Raw genomic sequence first — 22,304 nt, 5'->3', positions numbered from 1 at the left:
CGCGGCTGCGTGCTGCAGATCCTCATGAGGTTTCATGCTCATATTTGGCGTCCTCTGGAAGCTTGAAGCCCATTTCGCCTTAAATCGTCGACGCGCCGCCTGGTCCTCGCCAGTTCCAGATGGTATCAACCGGGCGGCACGTATCAGCAAAGACGATACGGTCATGCAACTATCAACAAGTAGCTATATTCTTCATTATGTAGTGGGTAGATAGCTACTTGTCAGGCCAACATTATAGTTTTCCCAGGACTGAGTTTACAAGCTTTTGCGCCGTTGGAGAAGGGAAGTCAACTTTTTGTTGCAATATTGCGAAACTGGCTTCTAATTAGCGGGCAAGTCGAAAGTAGCGAATAACAATGTAATTACAAACTGGACGAAACTAGAGACGTGTCCATTAGGTTGGTGGGTTTGTAGTGCCTTTTGTGTTTCAAGGAGAACAATGGTTTTGTTTTGATGAAGAAAGACTGTATACACAAGCTCTCAGATTGCAGAATAATCTAAGGACAGTGTGCCAGGGGAGGAGAAGCTTGTGTGTTTAGAACTGAGCAGCTGAGCGCACATTGCGCGGAGAGATGTCAGCCCGCAGCAGTAGATCTCACCGGTCACTGAGAGCCGTGACTGCGATTTTCATCCTGCTGTTTGTCAACATTGTTGGAACAGCTGCAGAAGACGACGCTTTTAATGCAGAGGTTTGTAGGGTCCTCAAAGCCATTGTTTGAATGTTCTTTAAAGTGCAACTGATTTATGTGAAACAAAATGTACTTATAGTGAAACAATGCAATACATGGTCAAAGATTTGTGTTTTCTTTGGCTTTGGGAGAAAAAAAGTATTTTAGGCTTAAGTTAGGCTAGGTGAAAATACATAAATATTTACCTAGTGCATTTAATTAGCTATATAGATATTACTTGATTATTTTATATTTTTATAGAACAGGCTAGTGTAGACGGAGTGTAGTTTTACCTATTTTTGCTGTACTGCACAAATACAGAGCAGAATAAACATGCAATTATTATTATTTTACATGAGATACCTTTATCTGTCTACCAACAAAATAAATGCCAAAAACCTGCATGCATTGTTCTGTTTTCTACAATTAGTGTTTGAAGACAAGTAGTGCTTTTGTTGCAACTGTCCCCATATCAGGTACAGTTGTAATGTCCTAAATAAGGCATTATGCCTAACTTAAGTGGAATATACTGATTCATTTTATACTCTTGATTGTTTTCAAATATTTATAATGCTTGAATGTGCATTATATCTAACACAGCTGGAATTACTGTTAGTTTTCCTAACCCTGACACGAGGCATCCTGTGACATACACAAGCATGCAAAGAAAAATACACATTTACAATCATATTTTTGGTCTAGATCTACTTTACAGAATCATTTTCATGACATAGTTCTATCTATCCATCTGTCTATTTGTATCTATCTGTCTATCTACCTAAGTAAAAGCCAACAAAACTCTAGAAGCATTGGCAACAATGTTTCTTATGGCACGGTTATAGCTGTAACGCATTGTTAAATCTGTCCCCTGCTGATCATCTTGCCTGTTTGCCAGATTTTATTTATTTTTTTTTTTTTTCTTCGGTGACCTTACATCCTAGGATGTCCCAAAATACATTAAATGTAAGTAGACAAATCAATAATTACAACAAGCAAAGTTTCCTTTCATGGTCAGTCAAGGATAATGATTTATTCACAATAAAATAGGAGTAAGAAAATTGAAAAAATAAATTACCTCCCAAAACTGATGTTCTCTAATTATTTCTCATAAATGTGGACTATGTTCTTCAAATTTTCCACGCAGAGCGAGGATGCAAATGTGAATATGCATACTGAAAATGAAAGTTCAAACTTGCATTAGAATGGAAATATTCTCTGTGTTTCAACTGTACTCGGTCTACCCTACATATATATATATATATATATATATATATATATATATATATATATATATATATATGTGTATAAATATATGTGTATATATATATATATGTATGTGTGTGTATATATATATATATATATATATATATATAAATACATTATTGAGAGTAAATGAAAGTGAGGGAAATAAAATGGGAAATAAAAGAAAGGGAAAATGTTATTGTTACTAAACTTTTCCCACATGTTGGCCAGTATCTTAAAGGAACACTTAGTGGGGCTATTATAATTGTTTTCACTCATTAGTTTTTAATTGTTTATCTGTAAATCTGGTGAATGTTTCCATATCCACAGCGTCAGTTGTCTCACATCTGTACTCACTCATCTGGGAACACATCCAGCTGCTGATTCCTGTTTATAAGTTCATAATCCTAACATTCAAGACTTGTTTCTGGTGCACAAATGATATGTTATCTTTCTTAGATATGGTTTGCCTTTGTTTTTAGGCAGAATTTACAGTATGTAGTTTAGGGCTTATCTTGTTCTAGAGCTCCATAACATTTACCATTGCATTATTAAAGGAATATTCCAGGTTCAAAACAATTTAAGCTCATTTGACAGAATTTGTTGTATAATGTTTACTACCAAAGAAATACATTTCAACTCATCCCACCTTTTCTTCAAAAAAAGCAAAATCTGTGTTACAGTAAGGCACTTACAATGAAAGTCAATGGGGCCAATTCATAAATGTTAAAATACTCACTGTTTCAAAAGTATAGCCACAAGACTTAAACAATATGTGTGTTAACATAATTTTAGTGTGATAAAATCATTTAACTTTTTCTGTGCAAATTTATATCCAATTTTACAACTTCGTTGCCATGACGACGTAATGCCGTAACCCAAACTCTAAAACGGCCATAAAAAATATTAGAAAAACATTTACAGCTCAAATAATGAGTTTTAACAGAATAATTAAAGTGGTTTTTATTACATTATAAGCTTCATATTTCTGCATTTAAACTCTTCAAAAATTGGCCCCATTCACTTCCATTGTAAGTGCCTCACTGTAACCCAGATTTTTGCTTTTTTTAAAAAGCAAATCAACATTATGCTACCAATTCTGTCAAATGAGCTTAACTTGTATTGAACCTGGAAGATTCCGTTAAGGTTATTTGGAGACAAAGCAGTTATTCTGCCCATAACAAGATGGGGCCTGTATTTGTGTCTTATTTTTCTTTTATAATTCATCCTTTATCATACTACTCAGTAGTCCTTTCAGTTCATTGTCAGCTTTCCATTTTAAACAACTTTTGTGTCTCTGTTGTCTCTTGAAGTCATGGCTGAGAATGTATGGCTACCTGTCCCAGGCTAGCAGACAGATGTCCACCATGCAGTCAGCCCAGATACTTTCCAGTGCCATCAAGGACATGCAGCGCTTCTATGGCCTGGAGGTCACCGGACAAGTGGATGTGGCCACTCTAAAGTATGATTTCCTCTGGTGCACCCTCTCATTGAATTGCCCATTAAACAACAACAAGAGCTCAGTCTGTTTTGTTTGAGCGGAGTAATGAATGTATACTTTGAAGTTAACTGTGAGGGAATGGAAAAAATTGATTAGTGACTGTCCTACAGTTGTGTAACTGGGTCACACGTAGCTTATGCATTGCAGTAACGGTTCAGTGATTTTAGTATGTTAATGGAAAGATATTACATTTTATTTTAACGCTAACATATAACATTATTTGAAGAAAGTGTCCCTAACCCTAAGTAAAAGTAATAGTGATGATGTCTTCGGCAAGCACCACTTATAACCACTCTTCTTGTAAAAGTAAACAGACAAGATTATTTCAGTACCTTCACGCAAAACCGTTAACCCTTTATACACGTTAAATATCTCATGGGCAATTTCTACATTTTTTAGAGATGCTTAAGTTTAACAGTTACCCAAATGCAGTCTCATGGGATAGCGACTGACCCTTAAGTCCTCATTTTTAATTTGTAAAAATGCTCTTAGGCACCAGTAGTTTGACAGAAGTAGTTTTCTCATGAGCTTTTGACATTTGGTGTCCCCAGACATGCTAAGATCTCTGTATTTTCAGAGCTATGAAAAGACCTCGCTGTGGAGTACCCGATCGTTTTGAGGAGTCAACCGAGGGAGGTTCACGTCGCAAGCGTTTTGCACTTACTGGCCACAAGTGGGATCAGGATAAGCTCACTTACAGGTGAATTAAAACTCAATACATTGCAAAGCAATTTAGACAACTGTGGTGCAGTGGTAGTGCATGTGGTTATAGTTTTAAAGGAATATTATGGATTCAATACAAGTTAATCTCAATTGACAGCATTTGTGGCATAATATTGATTACCAGAAAAATTCATTTTGACTTGTCCCTTTTCTTTAAAAAAAAAAAGCAAAAATCTGGGTTCCAGTGTGGCACTTACAATAGAAGAGATTTGGGGCCAATCCTTGAATGTTAAAGTACTCACTGTTTCAAAAGTATATACAAAAGACATAAACAATATGCGTGATAACATGATTTTAGTGTGATAAAATAACTTACTAACCTTTTCTGTGTAAAGTTATAGCCAATTTTACAACTTCGTTGCCATGACGATGCAATGTCATCAAACCCTAAAATGACTGTAAAATGACGATTTAAAAAAAACTTTACATCTCAAATAATACATGAGTTTTAACAGAAGAATTAATGTCGTGCTTTAATAAAAATATAAACTTCACATTTCTGTCTTTAAACCCTCCAAAAATTGGTCCCATTCACTTGCACTGTAAGTGCCTCACTGTAACCTCAACTTTTGCTTTTTTTTTTTTTTTCTTCAAGAAAAGGAGGGACGAGTCTACATTATTTTTTGTGGTAATCAGCATTATGCCAAAAATGATGTTGAAAATTGAGCTTAACTTGCATTGAACCCGGAATATTCCTTTAAATCCAGCCTACATCAAGTTTCGAGCTATTTGGCACTCAAATAATACAAACTTTTATACTGAATTTTACTTCTTAACAGAAACAAAATAGCAATGTTCAAACAAATACCCTATAAGATAAGTCTTATAAAATAGTATAGATGACACTTTCAAGGTAGAATATGTGTGTCTATGTGGCAAACTGTGATTTCTCACAATGGAGGAGATCAGTTATTATCTGGCTAATTTATTTAAGCTTTGTTATATTTATGATACAATTGTCATTCACTGCGTGATTTCCCAATTCCATTCCTTCTCTTTCTCCACCAACTTCCTGTATCTTTCTTGACTTTTTGTTAAATTAAAGGCAAATAGGCCATAAGCAAAAGTTTCATTTCAACTTTCAGTAATAATGTGCTGAAAGAAAAATGAATTTAGGTTGACATTTAAGGGTTTATGAACTTTTCTATGGAAATACTGATATGGGTTTGGATTATTTTGGATGACCAAATAGTAAATAAACCCTTTCTTTTTCCTTTTTCCCCTTCCTTTTTCAGCATTCAGAACCACTCACCTAAAGTTGGCCAAGAGCTAACTCTCGAGGCTATTCGCAGGGCCTTCAATGTTTGGGAGAAGGTAATGCCTCTGCGGTTTGAGGAGGTCCCGTACCATGAGATAAAGAATGGAAGCAAAGGGCCTGACATCATACTAATGTTTGCCTCTGGATATCATGGTGATATGTCTCTGTTCGATGGGGAAGGAGGCTCTCTGGCTCATGCTTTTTTCCCTGGTCCCGGAATGGGTGGAGACACACATTTTGACATAGACGAGCCGTGGACCCTAAACCAACGGGATGGCTCAGGTGTGAACAATTAGCTGGGTTTTTTTTCTGCACTCAAAGTCACTTTGTTTTCTCCCTATGAATGAATGAATGAATAAACGTTACATTTATATAGCGCTTTTCTGACACTACTCTCAAAGCGTAGTGTCGGGTTAGTTAGTTACTTTTCAGCAGAGAACCTTGTGATGTGAATGTTGAAGTGTGTATTTTTATGTTAAAATACTTTCTCTGATTTCATTTTACTATGCCGAGATAACTGTAATAAGCCTTAGGTTGATTTCCCCAAAAAGTGTAAACATTATTAAGCAATCAAATCATTGCTCTCTTTGTTTGAGCAACCCCTCAAGTTCAACCCATCTGGTTGAGTTTGGGGCAGGACTATCCGTTTGGCTTGACCAATAGAAGACTGAGGGAGTGTTCAGGAAACCTGTTTGAAATCCATGTATGGTTTAGTAACTTGGATTGCTGTTTGTGGTTGTAGGTGTTGACTTGTTTCTGGTGGCAGTTCATGAGTTGGGCCATGCTCTTGGGTTGGAGCATTCCAATGACCCAACTGCCATCATGGCGCCATTCTACCAGTGGATGGACACAGAAAGCTTCTCATTGGCTGAGGATGACATAAATGGCATTCACCAGATCTATGGTAAGTACTCTGAGACATTACCTGTTTCAGTTAACTTAACTTAGTAATTTCTTTTGGATACTGTCAGTCCATTCAGCTGATGTTTCATCTGAAAGTTTATATTAGCGCTCCAATGATCTGTGTAACAATAGAGCAATAGAACATTTATCTTGCATTTTACATCTTAACAGAAACAAAGAAGCACTATAAATGCAAAATATCCTTTGATAAGTCTTAAAGTCAACATTTACCCTATTGTTTTCCATTCCGTGCATTATTCCATGCTTTGTGGTCTTTCATCAAATTACTTGCTGCACCTCTTTTCTTTTTGGATGATGTCACCATTCCAAGCCCTCTTATTTTTCAACCCCTTTTTTCCAGCTGCATGTTTTTTTCACAATCCAAACAATTCCCAGTGTATAAAATCAAGTCCCACCCTACATTTCTTCTTGTTGAACACATTACGATAGTTAAATGTCATATTGCAGGGTAAAATATGTTGTGAACACCATATGTTGCAATATGTTAACTTTAAGGAGCATTAATACTTGATTTTGCAGCGAAAAAGCAGAAGCAAGCAGTCAAATAGGAATACCAACAGTACAGCAACTTGGCGACATCCACCAATGTAGTTGCAGTCAATGTGAACACCCGTTTATACAACAGTCCAAATGATACTTTCTCAGTGGAAAATGTGTTTTTGGTGCAACTGTGGAGGACATCAGTTATTTTCTGACCAATTTGCCACATTTACAATACAGCTGTCATCCACAATCATTTGTTTTACAACTTTGTCTTCGATTTAGCTGCATTCAGTTCTGCCCTAATGGAAAACTGTCAGTCTAAACTTCATTTCACAGTGTATGTATCTTCGGTTGAGTCTGTTTTCTCCATTGAAATGTCTTCCAATGCTGTGCTGACTCAATGAGCCTCTTGGGCTTCCACAGCTGGTGTTCGATGGAAAAAGTGTGGCACGCTCTGTGTGTATGAGTGTGAGAAGATGAGCTGTGAAAAGGGGCAAGTGTGAAAATGTATGCGTTTGTATGTATAGGACCTCCAGAGATTGTGACCACTCAGGCACTGCCTACCACAACCATGTTTACAACCACTGCTGAGCCAGAGACCACCACCACGATGGCCTATCCGAGGATAACCAAACCCTCACTGCAGCCCACTAAGCCCTGGGTGCCTCCAGTCGACCCAACCAGGAGGACCTACAGACCCCAGCCGACAGCACGCACGGATCAGGACGCACCTGACATCTGCGAGGGGAACTTTGACACGGTCACCGTACTGAGAGGAGAGATGTTTGTGTTCAAGGTTAGGACCTTCAGTAAATGCTGTTATATAAAACCATTTAGTTACTAGTGGTTCTTGCTAAGGCAAGTATCTATTTTACAACTGCACATACCATTAGACAGGAATGATACCCAATTTGTGTGGCTTGTTAAGAAGTAGAGGGGTGCTATTACTGTTCTAAGTCACCGGTCGTGTGATTTTCACTTGCCAGAAAACAAAATGATAAAAAATATCCCATGTGACCTCAGCCATATCTAGAGACCAGAATATCATAGAAACTTGGGGTTGGGCTCTTTTTGACTGGCTCTTTTTTTATTTTTTTTTATTTTTTGTGGCCAGCACATTCTCAAAAACCTTAGCAAATGGGGGCCAATTATATTGACGCTGACTACCACCCCTGGAGTCGCAAGTTCGAATCCAGGGTGAGCTGAGTGACTCCAGCCAGGTCTCCTAAGCAACCAAATTGGCCCGGTTGCTAGGGAGGGTAGAGTTACATGGGGTAACCTCCTCGTGGTCGCTGTTAATGGGGCATGTGGTAAGTTGTGCGTGGATTGTAGAGAGTAGCATGAGCCTCCACATGCTGGGGGTCTCCACGGTGTCATGCACAACGAGCCACGTGATAAGATGCGCGGATTGACTTGTCTCAGAAGCGGAGGCAACTGATACTTGTCCTCCGCCACCCGGATTGAGGTGAGTAACCGCGCCACCATGAGGACCTACTAAGTAGTGGGAATTGAGCATTCCAAATTGGGGAGAAAAGGTTTTTAAAACCTTAGCAAATGCATAACAACACCTTGGCAACCACCCTAGCACCCTAGCATCGGTGATGGTGACTATTGCATGGGCAAGAAGCACTTAAGTTTTTTTTTTATGTAAAATCTTTAAAGTTTTTCATACCAATTTTAATGCAACTTTATCCCTAGTTTGCTGAACTGTCTTGTATTTGTTTTTTTTATTACAATTTTTATTTTTTTTTGTGTGTGTGTGTGTGTGTGTCTAAAAATGTAGCTGTCCAAAGAAGCATAAATTTCCCAGGCTCTCTGTGGTGTGTTATGATCAAATAAAGAGTTCTCAAGTTGTTTTTCTTTGGTAGGGTCGTTGGTTCTGGAGGGTTCGGAGGAACAGGGTTCTGGATAATTACCCAATGCCTATCTCCTTCTTCTGGATGGGGCTTCCTGAAGACATAGATGCTGCATATGAACGACATGATGGAAAATTTGTATTCTTTAAAGGTCTGCATCCTGAAGTAATTCCAGGACTTTCAGTAGCCAGAGAAAAGTCTATTTAGTCTGCACAAAAGCAGGGATGTAAATCGTCTTAGTATCATGATGATAGGGTATGTCATCTCCTAAAGACACAAAGTCAAATTCATTGAATATTTCCGAGATATCAATCTACTTCTCTTTTAAACATCTGTTGCCATTGCTGTAACAGCATCTTGAAGTCAAATTATGTCACTCGTAAAACACTCAGAAATGGGGGAAGGAAAACCTGGCAGCATCGTAGGACTCGGCCTGCATTGCGTCAGCTTCGGCCCCAGATGCTGACTGATCTGGATTTATTTTAAGAGAAGAAACCTGGAGCACTTGCAGTAGGGAAGGTGTAGTGGGATGAGCGTTAGTCTCTTGTAGCCAAACCTTTGTCTAACTGGTAAAAGGTCTGGTCTACATTGCATCTTATTCTGGCCAAGTACCACCTACTTAGACAAGAAGAGACAGTCTGACCGACATATAAAGTGATCAACCACAGTTTTTGTTTTTTCAGATTTCACTTTTGCATTTGTTTGATGGGAACTATGCTTTTATGCTGCACAATGGATCTTCTGTGCAATCTCTATAAGTGAACAGAAGGCTGTATGATATCATCTCTCAGTCATGCAACCCCTGCCATTTATGTTTTTCCCTCTAATGTGGCTTTTGTCCATCCTCTCTCTGTGTTCTGTATTGCTCCTGCAGGAAGTAAATACTGGCTTTTCAGAGAGGCAGATGTGGAGCCTGGATACCCGCAGGACTTGTTTCGTTACGGTCAAGGCATGCCTGACAGAGTGGACACTGCAGTGTGGTGGGAACCATCTGGTTTTACCTACTTCTTCAGAGGAGACAGGTAAACATGCTGAGGCCTTGGTGGAAAAGGCCAGAGTTGTCAAGTGGTAGAGAGTTAGCAGTCAACAGCATAAAATAACATTCACTTTAAACTGTTTATCTTTAGAGAACAGTTTGATGTGGATAGTTCACCTAATAAGGAAAATTCTGTCATTATCTATTCACCCTCTCGTCACTCGAACACTGTATGATTTTTTTCTTCTTCTGTGGAACACAAAAGTTATTTAGTTTAGTTATTTAGCAGAACAATCGGATGAATGAAAAAAATATATATTTTGCATAAAGAAAATATATGTTAAGATGTTTTTGCACTAACATTATTTTTTAAATAAAAATCAAGCACATTTTATCACTAAATTCTCATTAGCATAATGCAAAAAACATAAATAAATAAAATAAAAAATGATCATACTGTAATGTCTAAAGGTTTTTTGTAATTTCCATTATCTCATTTTTTGTAAATGCCTTTTTTAAACTCAGCATAAATTAAAGGCAGTGCCAGAAATGCTATGTATAAATACATTAAAATTTCTATAAAAATTTTTTTTTCACATTTTAGTTTTGACAAAGATCTTTTGCATTTTGTAATGAGAATATAGAGGATAAATGTGCTTAATTTTCATGACAAAGATGCCACAATGCAAATATGGTTATAAAATAGGCTTAGTTTTGATTTATTTTCGTTTTATTTTATTTTATTGGACAAAGTACCAAAAAAGTAGTCCCTTCTACTCATGTACTGTATTCCATATGTTCTAAAACCATACAATAACTTTGTGTAAGGAACAGACCAAAATTTTTAATTCGCTGAAAATATTTTGACAAAATTATATTTTTTTGGTGTGTAATATACCTTTACTGCATTAGCACACGAGAAGGCATTTTCAACTGTAAATTTTTTCCTATTGCTGCTTTTATCTTGCAGATATTGGCGATTTAGTGAAGAATCCCGTGCCGTGGATAAAGATTACCCCAAACCAGTGAGCATTTGGGGCGCCATTCCTGGCTCCCTGAAAGGGGCCTTCCTCAGCGATGATGGATGTAAGTGAGGCAAAGGGGACAGGTGCCCAAGAAAATGTTAAAGCTGAATGCAAGGAAAAGAAAAAAAAAATCCATTAATCCAAAGCCGAGTGGGAAAGAGTGACCTCATCGCTGAAAATCTAGGGCGCAATAAGACCTGACTTGAAAGTGTTCTGCTCTCACTTCTAATTTCACGGTTTTTTTCGCCTTTGCCACTTCTTTTTATAGCTGTAGTATTTGGTGATCTTACGATTGGCTAGAATCTTGTGTAATTAAACGTTTGGTGATGACTACTATTACTAGAAATTTCCATTTCCACTAATTTATTTAGAATCGGTCGGATAATTTTATCACGTCTTAGTCACTAGTCTATTTATTATTATTGTGCTTGCAAGGCGAATTTCTTTTTATTTTTTATGCACAAATTTATGCAATGAATTGATTCAGTCTGAACCTAACTTTTTGTAGATATCAGTCTTAGGTGTGCTATCTATTTATTTTTGTAAACAAATAGTTATTTACTGGACTTAAGAAATGTAAGATTACATTTAGAAAATCTTCCATTTACTTACATTGGTAGAATGTTCAGAATTCAGAATGTAACAATGACATCATTGTAACATTTGTATAAGAATTCCAATTAGTCTTCTGTCTAACACATATTATGATTATTTTAGACTTCACATGGTCTTACAATGAGGTGCTTATGGTGCAAGACACAGAAAAAACAGCGACTCAATGTCCAAAGGTGTCAGCCTTTGCACTTCACGGGCACAAATGCTGCATTTTTTTCTAGTGCACAGGCTTAAAGTGATCGTTCACCCAAAAACAAAAATTCTCTCATCATTTACTCACCCTAATGCTATCCCAGATGTGTATGACTTTCTTACTTCTGCTGAAAACAAACAAAGATTTTTAGAAGAATATCTCAGCTCTGTAGGTCCATACAGTGGAAATTAATGGTGGCCAGAATTCCAGAAGATCCAAAAAGCAGATTAAAGCAGCATAAAAGTAATCCATATGACTCCAGTGGTTAAATCTCTATCTTCAGAAGCGATATGATAGGAGTGGGTGAGAAACAGATCAATATTTAAGTCCTTTTTTACTATAAATCTCCACTTTCACATTCACTTCCACATTATTTTTCTTTTGTTTTTGCCGATTCACGTTCTTACATACTGCCACCTACTGGGCAGGGAGGAGAATTTATAGTAAAAAAGAACTTAAATATTGATCCGTTTCTCACCCACACTTCTAAAGATATAAATTTAACCACTGGAGTTGTGTGGATTACTTTTATGCTGCCTTTATGTGCTTTTTTAACCTTAAAAGTTCTGGCCACCATTCGCTTGCATTTTATGGACCTACAGATCTGAGATATTCTTCTAAAAATCTTTGTTTGTGTTCTGCAGAAGAAAGAAAGTCATATACATCTGGGATGGCATGTGGGTGAGTAAATGATGAGAGAATTTTATTTTTGGGTGAACTATTCCTTTAAGAAAACTAGACATGCACTGAGTGTCATGACAACGTCTAAGTGGCTCTGATGTGGCATTTCATTCATTTGCCCAGAGCCTAGAACCTAAGCTTACCTAAAATTTTAACTAATATTTTGCTGCCTTGCAAGCGCAGCTATTTTCTTTCAGGAAATCTAATATTAAATTACTAACACTAATATGCATTTTATCCAACTCTTTTTACACAGTGTACACTTACTTCTACCAAGGCACCAAATACTGGAGGTACGATAACAAACTAAAAAAGGTAGATGCTGGATACCCCAGATCTGTTTTAAACGATTTCATGGGCTGCCGGGTGCACTTTGACGCTGATTCAGACACAGAAGTAAAGCCTGGCCACAGGTGGCCAGAGACTACAGACAAGAATCAGAACCCTGATGACTACAAAAATGATGATGATGAGGATGTTGCTGTTGAGGACGAAGATGATGGAAATAATAATAATGATGAAAAAGAGGAGAAAAAGGAGGTGGACGTTGTTCAAAGGGTGAATGAAAATGAACACATTACGACCCTCATCTTGGTGACAGTGCCTTTGGTCCTGGTGCTATGCATTTTGGGAGTGATCTATGTCATTATTACCACTCTTCAGAGAAAAGAGACACCCAAAGTGTTAGTTCACTGCAAAAGGTCCCTGCAGGAGTGGGTCTGATGCTCACTAACAGATATTGGCTCTGTTCCAAAACAGAGTGAGCTTCCTTCCGAGACAGTATTTTTAGGTATTGCATGCACACTCCCAACATGAAGGCTGTTTGAGTTGGCCGCAGTGTTATGCTGCCTTTTAAGATGTCTCATATGGCCAATATTTAAGGTAGCATTGCATGCATACTTGGTGGAAAACACAATCCCATTGCAACGATCAGTCAGCATGTATACTTAGACAGACAGATATAGACTATAGCTAGACTGTGCAAAAACCTGCTGTAGCTCGAGTCATAAGAAATGGCCAATTATAAATATATTTCAATATCAAAAAGTATCACTAAAAATAGTTCAATATTATTCAAAATAGAGGATTTTATTTAATATTTGTGTGTGCCATGTATTTTTGTGCGAATTAGAGTATAACGTTGTTAGCTTAGCTACATGCTAATGCCAATCCCAGTTGGAATCAACTGTAAGCATGCAACGTCCACACTAACCAATTAAGTTTGAACCCTCCGTTTTCAGTTTCCTAATGTCATCGCTTTCCAAAGTATGCGGTTTTGGAGAGCAAGTCTCCGTTTTCGGTTGAGGAAAACTGCATTTTAATGTGGATGAGAGGCATAAACAATATTTTTTCAAAATTGTGGACTTAGTCTGTGTTGTGCATGTAGTTGCTGTCTTTGAAGAATGTTTCAAATCAGTCTCTTGTGAAGTTCCATTTCAGTAAGGATGCTGCCTTAGAAGGAAGCTGCCTATGTAGGCAGTAGACAGCAAGGATGCTCACTAAGTTTTAAAAACAGAGCCACTTTTACTACCCTGTAGCTGATATTTATGCACATATGTCTTCTACGAGACACACACCTTTGTCGTTTGATTGTTTATGGTGCTCATCCAATCAGAACCCTGTTCTGAACAGAGAATTTGCACTTTTGATAGATGATTATGATTTGTTAAGTGGTCATTTTATGTTGTGGTTCTTCTCTGTGAGTGAGTTTGTTGTATGTTATGTGTATTTTCCTGTTGAGCCTAGACTTTTTGGTTGTACACTGTGGGAAACGCTGGATGTATTAAAAAAAAAAAGAAATCTTAGATCAGCAAATTTCCGCACATCTATTAACCGGCCTCGTTAATAGAGGAAACCGCGAACTCTGTGACAATGTCTTGCGAAAGCACAGGGTTAAAATAAAAGTCAGGCTTAATTGTCTTGCACACATTTAGAAGGGTTTACAGTCTCTTCCCCGTGGAGCCTGGCCTGGCTTGCATTACACAGATGTTGCTGATTTTGTACTTTATGAAGAGAAAAAAGAGGGGGATGGGGGCTTTAGCCTGCCAGCATTTCCTCTGCCTGAGTTCCATTGAGCATGCCAAAAAGGATGAGGAGGAGGAGGAATAAAAGTGAGGCGTGGCTGTACTGTCACCGTGACCTACATATAGTGTACAGTACCCCCCCCCCAATTACTTTTTTCTTCCTCTGGGACTGTTTTTTCTTCCTCTGGGACTTTTCGTTGTTTTCCCTGCTGTACTACCAGCCACAGTCTCCCCCAGCCCTGGAGTCTTTGTTTATGAAAGACATTCCTAGCCTTGGGATCCTGTCCATCAGTGCCTTGGAAGGCTGTATATGTGCCTTAATAATGCAGACCATCACGAATGAACAGTGTTGGAAGTGTATTTCTTTATTTTTACTGAGCATGAGCCCAGAGTCTGCAGGCTTTTTGTAGTAGTCACAAAAATTTGAAATTTGTGGTCTCACAAATTTGAAATTTGTGCATTTTTAGCCAAAAATGCAAATGCCTTTAGTATTTTAAACCTGTGTCATTTTTGTATTATCTCTGTTAAAATGAATGTGTTTTTTATTTTCCCTGCTGCAAAAACAGCTTAAAGGGATAGTTCACCCAAAAATGAAAATTCTTTCATAATTTACTCACCCTCATGCCATCCCAGATGTGTTTGACTTTCTTTCTTATGCTGAACACAAACAAAGATTTTTAGTATCTCAGCTCTGTAGGTCCATACAATGCAAGTGAATGGTGGCCAGAAATTTAAGTCCTTTTTTTTTACTATACATTGTTCTCCCTGCCCAGTAGGTGGCGATATGCACAAAGTGCAAATCACCAAAAACAAAGAAGAAGAATGCAAAAGTGAAAGTGGAGATTTATAGTAAGAAAGGACTTAAATATTGAACTGTTTCTCACCCACACTTATCATATCACTTCTGAAGATATGGATTTAACCACTGGAGTCGTATGGAATACGTTTATGCTGCCTTTATATGCTTTTTGGACCTTCAAAGTTCTGGCCACCATTCACTTGCATTGTATGGCCCTACAGAGCTGAGATATTTTTCTAAAAATCTTTGTTTGTGTTCAGCAGAAGAAAGTCATACACGTCTGAGATCACATGAGGGTGAGTAAACAATGAGAGAATTTTCATTTTGGGGTGAACTATCCCTTTAAACAATCCTAAGCTGGTTTGCTGGTCTCAGAGCCAGGTCAGGCCAATCTTTTGGCTGGTTTTATGGCACTTTTTGCTGGTCAGGCTGCGAGACCATCTTAAACCAGCAACAACCAGCAAACCACTCCAGGTTTAGGTATAAAAAATGTTTTCAGCAGATTTAGTTTAGACTTTTTGACAAACGAAGGCTTTGAGAGTAGAGAAACTCCCTCAATTAATTTCATGTTTTTATTTTGATTTCAGACATTTATATTGTTTTGTATTAACAATCGAGTAAATCATGCAGGGCATGTATCGCTTTCACAGATATTATCTGGTATGTAGCTTGTTCACAATAAAATGGAGTATGCAGACGTAATCATCCTTTTTATTTTGGTCTTCCTCTGCTGATTTTGCACTTCCTTTGTTTTGGTTTGAGTTCAGTAAAACCTTTAAAGTGTATAGCATGCATATCTGTTCTAAGCATATCGGTTACGTTATGATATTGTTAGGTAAACCATGCTTTTCCTGAGATTGTGCTGAAAGTGTTAATTGTGTATCTAGATGTGCTGGATAAGTGTATTCTGAACTCTTGCCAGTAGTGGAGATTAAAACTTCATCCTGTATAGGAAGTAATGAGAAACTTTTTAGAAATAATAACTTAAAATCTTATAATAATGAGAAACTTTTTCATAATTATGACTTGAAATGTCATAATAATTAGAAATGTCCTCCTTATAATGAATTAGTATGCCATAATAATAAGAAACATTCTAATAATAATGACTTAGTATTTCATAATAATACTAAACCTTCTCGTAATAATGGCTTAGTATGCCTTCTTCAAATGAGAAAACTTTACATAATAATTACTTTGTATCTCATAATAATGAGAAACTTTTTCATAGTAATGACTTAGTATCCCATAATTGTTATTATGACTTATTGTACGCAGTCAAGAATCTGCGTAGCTGTTGATAGCAAAAGGATGGCACCTAATGAATTTGCTTAAAATAAAGTTTTAATGAAAATGTGTGTCCATAATATTTTTATTATATAATAACCACATTACAAAAACAGTGAGGCAATCGAGGCTGTGCTGTATTTAGAATACAGGGTTGGGGAGTAACAGAATACATGTAACGGGATTATGTATTTAAAATACAAAATATAAGTAATTGTTACATCATTGGTATTTAGAATACAGTTACATTCAAAAAGTATTTTGATTACTGAAGAGATTACTTTACATTTTATTGTCATTTGTTTCATTTAATATTTAGTCCTTTCAGATGGAAAACATTTATACATATAAATGATGCGATCCAAAGTGCATTTGAACAGCGGTGAAATAATTTCTTATGATGTGTTACATTCATACGAGCAGACAGAGAAGTAAGCTTGAAGTTTGGAGCACAAGAAATAGAAATAAACCTTGTGTAAATTGTCAGCTTTACGCTAAGCTAAAATGCTATTTCTAGCCATTTTACATGCACGTTACCAGACACGATCATATTTTTTATCAAGAAAATTCACATTGGATCATAATTTCTTTTTTCTAGTAAGATCTTTGATATTAGGACAAAAATCATATTCTTGATAATTTTTGTATTGTTTTCCTGTAAAAATATCTAAAAATCCTTAAAACAAGATTAATTTGATTTATCTTGTTTTAGAAACAACACTGCATAAGAGATTTAGGTTTTTCAGTGAATGTATTTTTAACATGTGTATTTTGTCTTACTGTATTGGCAGAGTTTTTATAGTCAAAACAAGTGAAAAAAATCTACCAGTGCTGAAGAAGTAATCCAAAGTATTTAGAATACATTACTGACCTTGAGTAATCTAACGGAATACATTGCAAATGACATTTTACAGCATGTATTCTGTAATCTGTAGTGGAATACATTTCAAAAGTAACCCTCCCAACCCTGTTAGAATATCATCACTCTTCTGCCAGACAACACCCTTTAGCCATGACTATTCACAAAAAAGGGATAGCCTTTCATATTGCTTAATTTTAATATACCAAAACCTCTCGAGAGTTGAGGCCAACCCCTTTTCTTCACTCTCTCCCCTATTATCTTATTAGTGGATTAGATTGGTTCTCTTCTCCATTTCCTCCAATCACAAGCGTGGAGGATGACGTAACACGGGTCTGAGGGTGCTGATATGCAATGCACTTTAGTGGCTTACCTGAGATCAGTTTATGGTTTCTCTGATAATGGTCATGGTTTGTGTTTGAAAGGCAATAGCTTGTCCTTGATCAGTTGTATTTGCCCGTCTTTGGTTCAAAGCTAATCCTGCCTTTATCTCATTATTGGATCTCCTGCCTTTTAGCTGCTCAGACCTGGCATTGCTATGGCATCAACTTCTGAAGGCAACAAACACAGATGCAGATGCCCTCAAAAGTCAAAGCATCACTGTAAAACTGTTACTTAGTAGCATTAATATCAATAATATAGAGGCAATGTTTGTACAGGTGCAGGGCATAGAGAAGTTTAGTAAGCTAAAAAAGTTTTGCGAGTATTTTCTGTGCAAGTTCTCTTGCTGTCACCTCTGATTAGTTAATTACATGCAACCCAAATCTTACTGATTAGGTGTGAGGACATGTTTCTCTAGACATTACAGTACTACTTGGATCTGTAGCTTATTTTGAATAAAATATCCAGGGTTAATCTGGGAGAGGATTTAAATCCTGTCTAAAACTGTGGTTATGGCCTCACACACTGCCATTAAATGCTAATTATCTTCATTGCATGAAGCCCCAGCCACGGCATGTATCATCAGAGACTATTTAGCAGATAAGTGCCACTTCTGTTAAAATGAATGGGAGAAATGGGAAAGCCCAACAGTTAAGAGATGTAGACAGGAAGTCCTGCCTTACAGGTAAAAGAGCCAATCACCTTTTAGATTCAGACATCACCTTTCAACCAACTTTAGAACACGCAAGCGCAATAGCTATACAAGCTGGGAAATTTGTGTTTTTTTGTGTAATCTGAGGAAAAGAAGCACAATTTAAGATTCCAGTGTTGTCAGATTTTACTGCTGATTTGAAATATGTTATTTGATCGTTATTTTGACAAACTATTTTGGAGATTTTGGTCTTTCCCCATTCAAGTAGATAGGAGATGCACCTAACCCTAACCCTAACGTCACTTGATTACATAAAAAAATAGCTGCCCGTGAGCTGTCCTAAGACGGCCCCCAGTGGACTGACTTGCTAGAGCGACAAGCACCACTAATATTTAGGGTTAGGGATTTAGGGTTAACCCCCAAAACTAAGTATTAAACTGTGGCACTTAACTCATTCTGTAGGGTTACCAACTGTCTTGTGTTAACCGGGATGTCACATATATTCAGGGTTGGGAGGGTTACTTTTGAAATATATTCTACTACAGATTACAGAATAGATTATTGAAGGTCAGTAACGTATTCTAAATACTTTGGATTATTTCTTCAGCACTGGTAGATTTTTTTCACTTGTTTTGACTATAAAAACTCTGCCAATACAGTAAGACAAAATACACATGTTAAAAATATATTCTCTGAAAAACCTAAATATCTTATGCAGTGTTGTTTCTAAAACAAGATAATTCAAATTGATCTTGTTTTAATGATTTTTATATATTTTTACAGGAAAACAACAGAAAAATTATCAAGAATATGATTTTTGCCCTAATATCAAAAGTCTTACTAGAAAAAATAAATGATGATCCAACGTGAATTTTCTTGATAAAGAAAATATGATCGTGCCTGGTAACATGTGCAAGTAAAATAGCTAGAAATAGCATTTTAGCTTAGTGTAAAGCTGACAATTTACACAAGGTTTATTTCTTCTGCTCCAAACTTACTTCAAACGTACTTCTCTGTCTGCTCGTATGAATGTAACACATCATAAGAAAGTGTTTCACCGCTGTTCAAATGCACTTTGGATCGTATCATTTATATGTATAAATGTTTTCCATCTGAAAGGACTAAATATTAAATGAAACAAATGACAATAAAATGCAAAGTAATCTCTTCAGTAATCAAAATACTTTTTGAATGTAACTTTATTCTAATTACCAATGATTTAAATTGTAACTGTAGTGGAATACAGTTACTAATATTTAGTATTTTAAATACGTATTCCTGTTACATGTATTCTGTTACTCCACAGCACTGCATATATTAGGCAAATTAAAGAAGTCCCACTTATTGTCCACTATTTAAGTGATATGAAGCACTCCCATATTAGCAGGACGAAAAGTTGGTAACACTGCAAGAATATCATAGAGACTTGTTGGGCTTGTTTGAATTGGGCCAGTAAGCAACATCTAGCAACCACACAGAACATTGTAGGAACACCCTAGCAACCACCCAGAACACCTTAGCAATCACATAGCAATGACTAAAAGTGGATTTTTTTTAGAAAAAGCACAAAAATAAGCACTTTATAGCTCAGACAACACTTCTGAAAACTTTTATCCCAACATACAGATGTTAGGTGAAAATTTACATGAAAGTACATGGGAAAGTGTGTATTTTAGGTGCTGTGACAAGTCAGCATTTCTTCCAAGTTTTTAAAGATCTTAATCACCTTTCAACTTTTTTCTAGAAGTGCAAATAAACTACTGTCTTAGTTAATATGAGGTTGTGGACACAACAAGTATAATAATAATATATATGTGTATATATTGCTATACAAGATCATTAAATGTTGTTTTCAAAAATAGTTAGATGAAGTAAGTGTCACCCAGCAGGACATTGATGACAGTGCTTAAAATTTCATGTCAGTTACTCACATAACTATGTGTAAATGTTTATTTTTAAAAATCAATGAAAACTAATTTGGCCAGAATATGTACATATATAAATATAAACAAATATAAATATATGTAAAATGAATAAATAAAAATACCTCTTACAGTGTAGAACTTTGCAGATATTTTGCAGATTAATTGCTAATTTTTTCACTCTGTGAGTTTGTTGCATCTTTATATCTGCAGTGTTTCAATTCCTTCCCGAGATTATTTTTGAGAAAAAGTGAAAAGCACCATGCTTTGACAAGTGCTGTTTCTACTATCCTTTAAACAAAGTATGACTCAAATAGCCACAAAGTAATATTGTTTATGACTTATTTTCTGCATTTTAATCAGGCGTGTGCATTATTCAGCAAGCCGCACTTCAGCTCCCACTAATGCTTTGCGGTATGAATAAATTAGGCAAATTACTATTTACTGCTCATAGCTTTACTGTTTGCCGATTTTATTTACGCTGCTGTTATTGTATTTGTTGTAACTTGCAGTTATTTGTCATTTTGTAATTATTCAGAGCTCACCTTATACTTAATACGTTGTTTTTGGTTGTCACAATTATTGTGATTTGTATGTCAAATAATGAGGTCCACGCAAGGTACGGAGTTAATCCGCACATATACATGTATGTAATTTCAAAATAAAAGCCATTACATTTTTTGAAAAATGAAAGCAATTGTATTTGCTTACCATGAAGAGCTTATTGAATTTTTGCTTTGTTAAGGGGTCCGCGGGGGCATGTTGGAGCCCAGGCCGGCCACCTATTTGGTCTGTAGGTCGGGCCGGTGCTTGTGCAGCAGCGGGCCAGCCCAAAAAAAATACGCCCGTGCTCCCAATGGCCAGTCCTCCCCTGGCTCGCGGGGTGATTAAAAGGCAATGTCTGTATCTAAAATGTGATTGTCTCTTTTACCTGTAAAGCAGGACTTCCTTTCTACATCTGTAAATCGTTGGGCATTCCAATTTCTCCCATTCAGTTTAATAGAAGTGGCCAGTCTCTGCTAAATAGTCTCTGACTATGTTCATATTCACAGGACGAAAAGTTGGTAACCCTACAAAAATATAAAAAACTTGTGGTTGGATTGGGGGCCTGGGAAGCTCTGTGGTAAAAGACGCTGGCTACCACCCCTGGAGTTCGCTAGCTCGCTAGTTTGAATCCCAGGGCATGCTGAGTGACTCCAGCCAGGTCTCCTGGCATCCTCCGCCACCCAGATTGAGGCAAATCACTATGCAACCACAAGGACTTAAAAGCGCAATGGGAATTGGGCATTCCAAATTGGGTGAAAAAAGGGGAAAATTGTTTGAATTGGGCCAGTAAGCAAACATCTAGCAACCACACAGAACATTATAGCAACACACTGGCAACCACCCACAATACTTTAGCATCAAGCTAGAACCAAACTCTAAACCAAAAACTGTCTAATTCAGCATAAAACTTTAACCCATTTGCCTTATATTACCGAGAATTGATTATGCCTGATTATCAGCCCCCATTGTTTGTACGCCTAATCTTACGTGGGGTAGCACTGTCCTTCAAGATTTAATCCAGTTAGCCCAGTCCTGCCTCAATCCTAATCCTCACAGATTGCTGAAGTCTGCTGTGGATGGTGTCAATCCCTTTGGAATGCACAACCACTGCTGAGCATTCAGGTAAGAAATTTGATTATAAATGTCTTTTCTTCCAGGAATCTTGTTAACAAATCAAGCAGTATTATGATCATGGTGCTCTGCCGTTAGTATTTAAAGAAATTACAGTCAGGTTATTGTATGTTATTTTGCAGTTTAGTTTAAAAGAAATGTATTTTTGTTTTCTTTTTTTTCTTCTTTTTTTTTTTTTTACACATTTTCAAAATATTTTTTTTAAAATAGACTTAACTTGATGGATATCTATATATATGAATGCACATCTGAATGAGATGAAGAGCAAATTGTAAGCTTTTAAAATGGGCTACATAAAAATGAAATGTATTTACCTATCAGACATATATATATATATATATATATATATATATATATATATATATATATATATATATATTCAAAAAAGCAAGAATCTGTTGATGCCTGTGTGCTGTATCTTTGCTTATGCACCAATATTGGACTTGTAATTGGAATCGGCAGTATCACTGAAACTGGACCTACAGTAATTGGCGGATAGTTAACATATTGGTCTCCCAGTTTAAACGTGATACAAGTGTTCATTTAGCTTTTTGCTAA

General features: G+C 36.7%; 1 protein-coding gene across 1 annotated transcript; it reads left to right on the top strand.

Moving 5' to 3' along the window:
- The first annotated feature begins 30 nt into the window (after positions 1-30).
- Positions 31-15,670, top strand: mmp15a (matrix metallopeptidase 15a). The gene is made up of 10 exons (XM_051689887.1): positions 31-689; positions 3,224-3,372; positions 3,989-4,111; positions 5,370-5,674; positions 6,135-6,296; positions 7,327-7,595; positions 8,668-8,806; positions 9,530-9,677; positions 10,602-10,717; positions 12,402-15,670. The coding sequence occupies exons 1-10, from the start codon at positions 573-575 to the stop codon at positions 12,866-12,868; spliced, it is 1,995 nt and encodes a 664-aa protein (XP_051545847.1). The 5' UTR covers positions 31-572; the 3' UTR covers positions 12,869-15,670.
- Positions 15,671-22,304: the final 6,634 nt, after the last annotated feature.

Source organism: Myxocyprinus asiaticus, chromosome 46 (genome assembly GCF_019703515.2).
Source record: "Myxocyprinus asiaticus isolate MX2 ecotype Aquarium Trade chromosome 46, UBuf_Myxa_2, whole genome shotgun sequence".
Classification (NCBI taxonomy): Eukaryota; Metazoa; Chordata; class Actinopteri; order Cypriniformes; family Catostomidae; genus Myxocyprinus; species Myxocyprinus asiaticus.
Note: the sequence above shows the minus strand (reverse complement) of the source record. Positions and strands in the feature narration are given on the sequence as shown.

Bases quoted from the DNA above. Each gene is read 5' to 3' on its own strand.
- mmp15a (XM_051689887.1), top strand. From the start codon at position 573: ATGTCAGCCCGCAGCAGTAGATCTCACCGGTCACTGAGAGCCGTGACT. The intron at 8,807-9,529 runs GTCTGCATCCTG...TTGCTCCTGCAG, and splicing joins AAAATTTGTATTCTTTAAAG to GAAGTAAATACTGGCTTTTC. The intron at 10,718-12,401 runs GTAAGTGAGGCA...CTTTTTACACAG, and splicing joins CTTCCTCAGCGATGATGGAT to TGTACACTTACTTCTACCAA.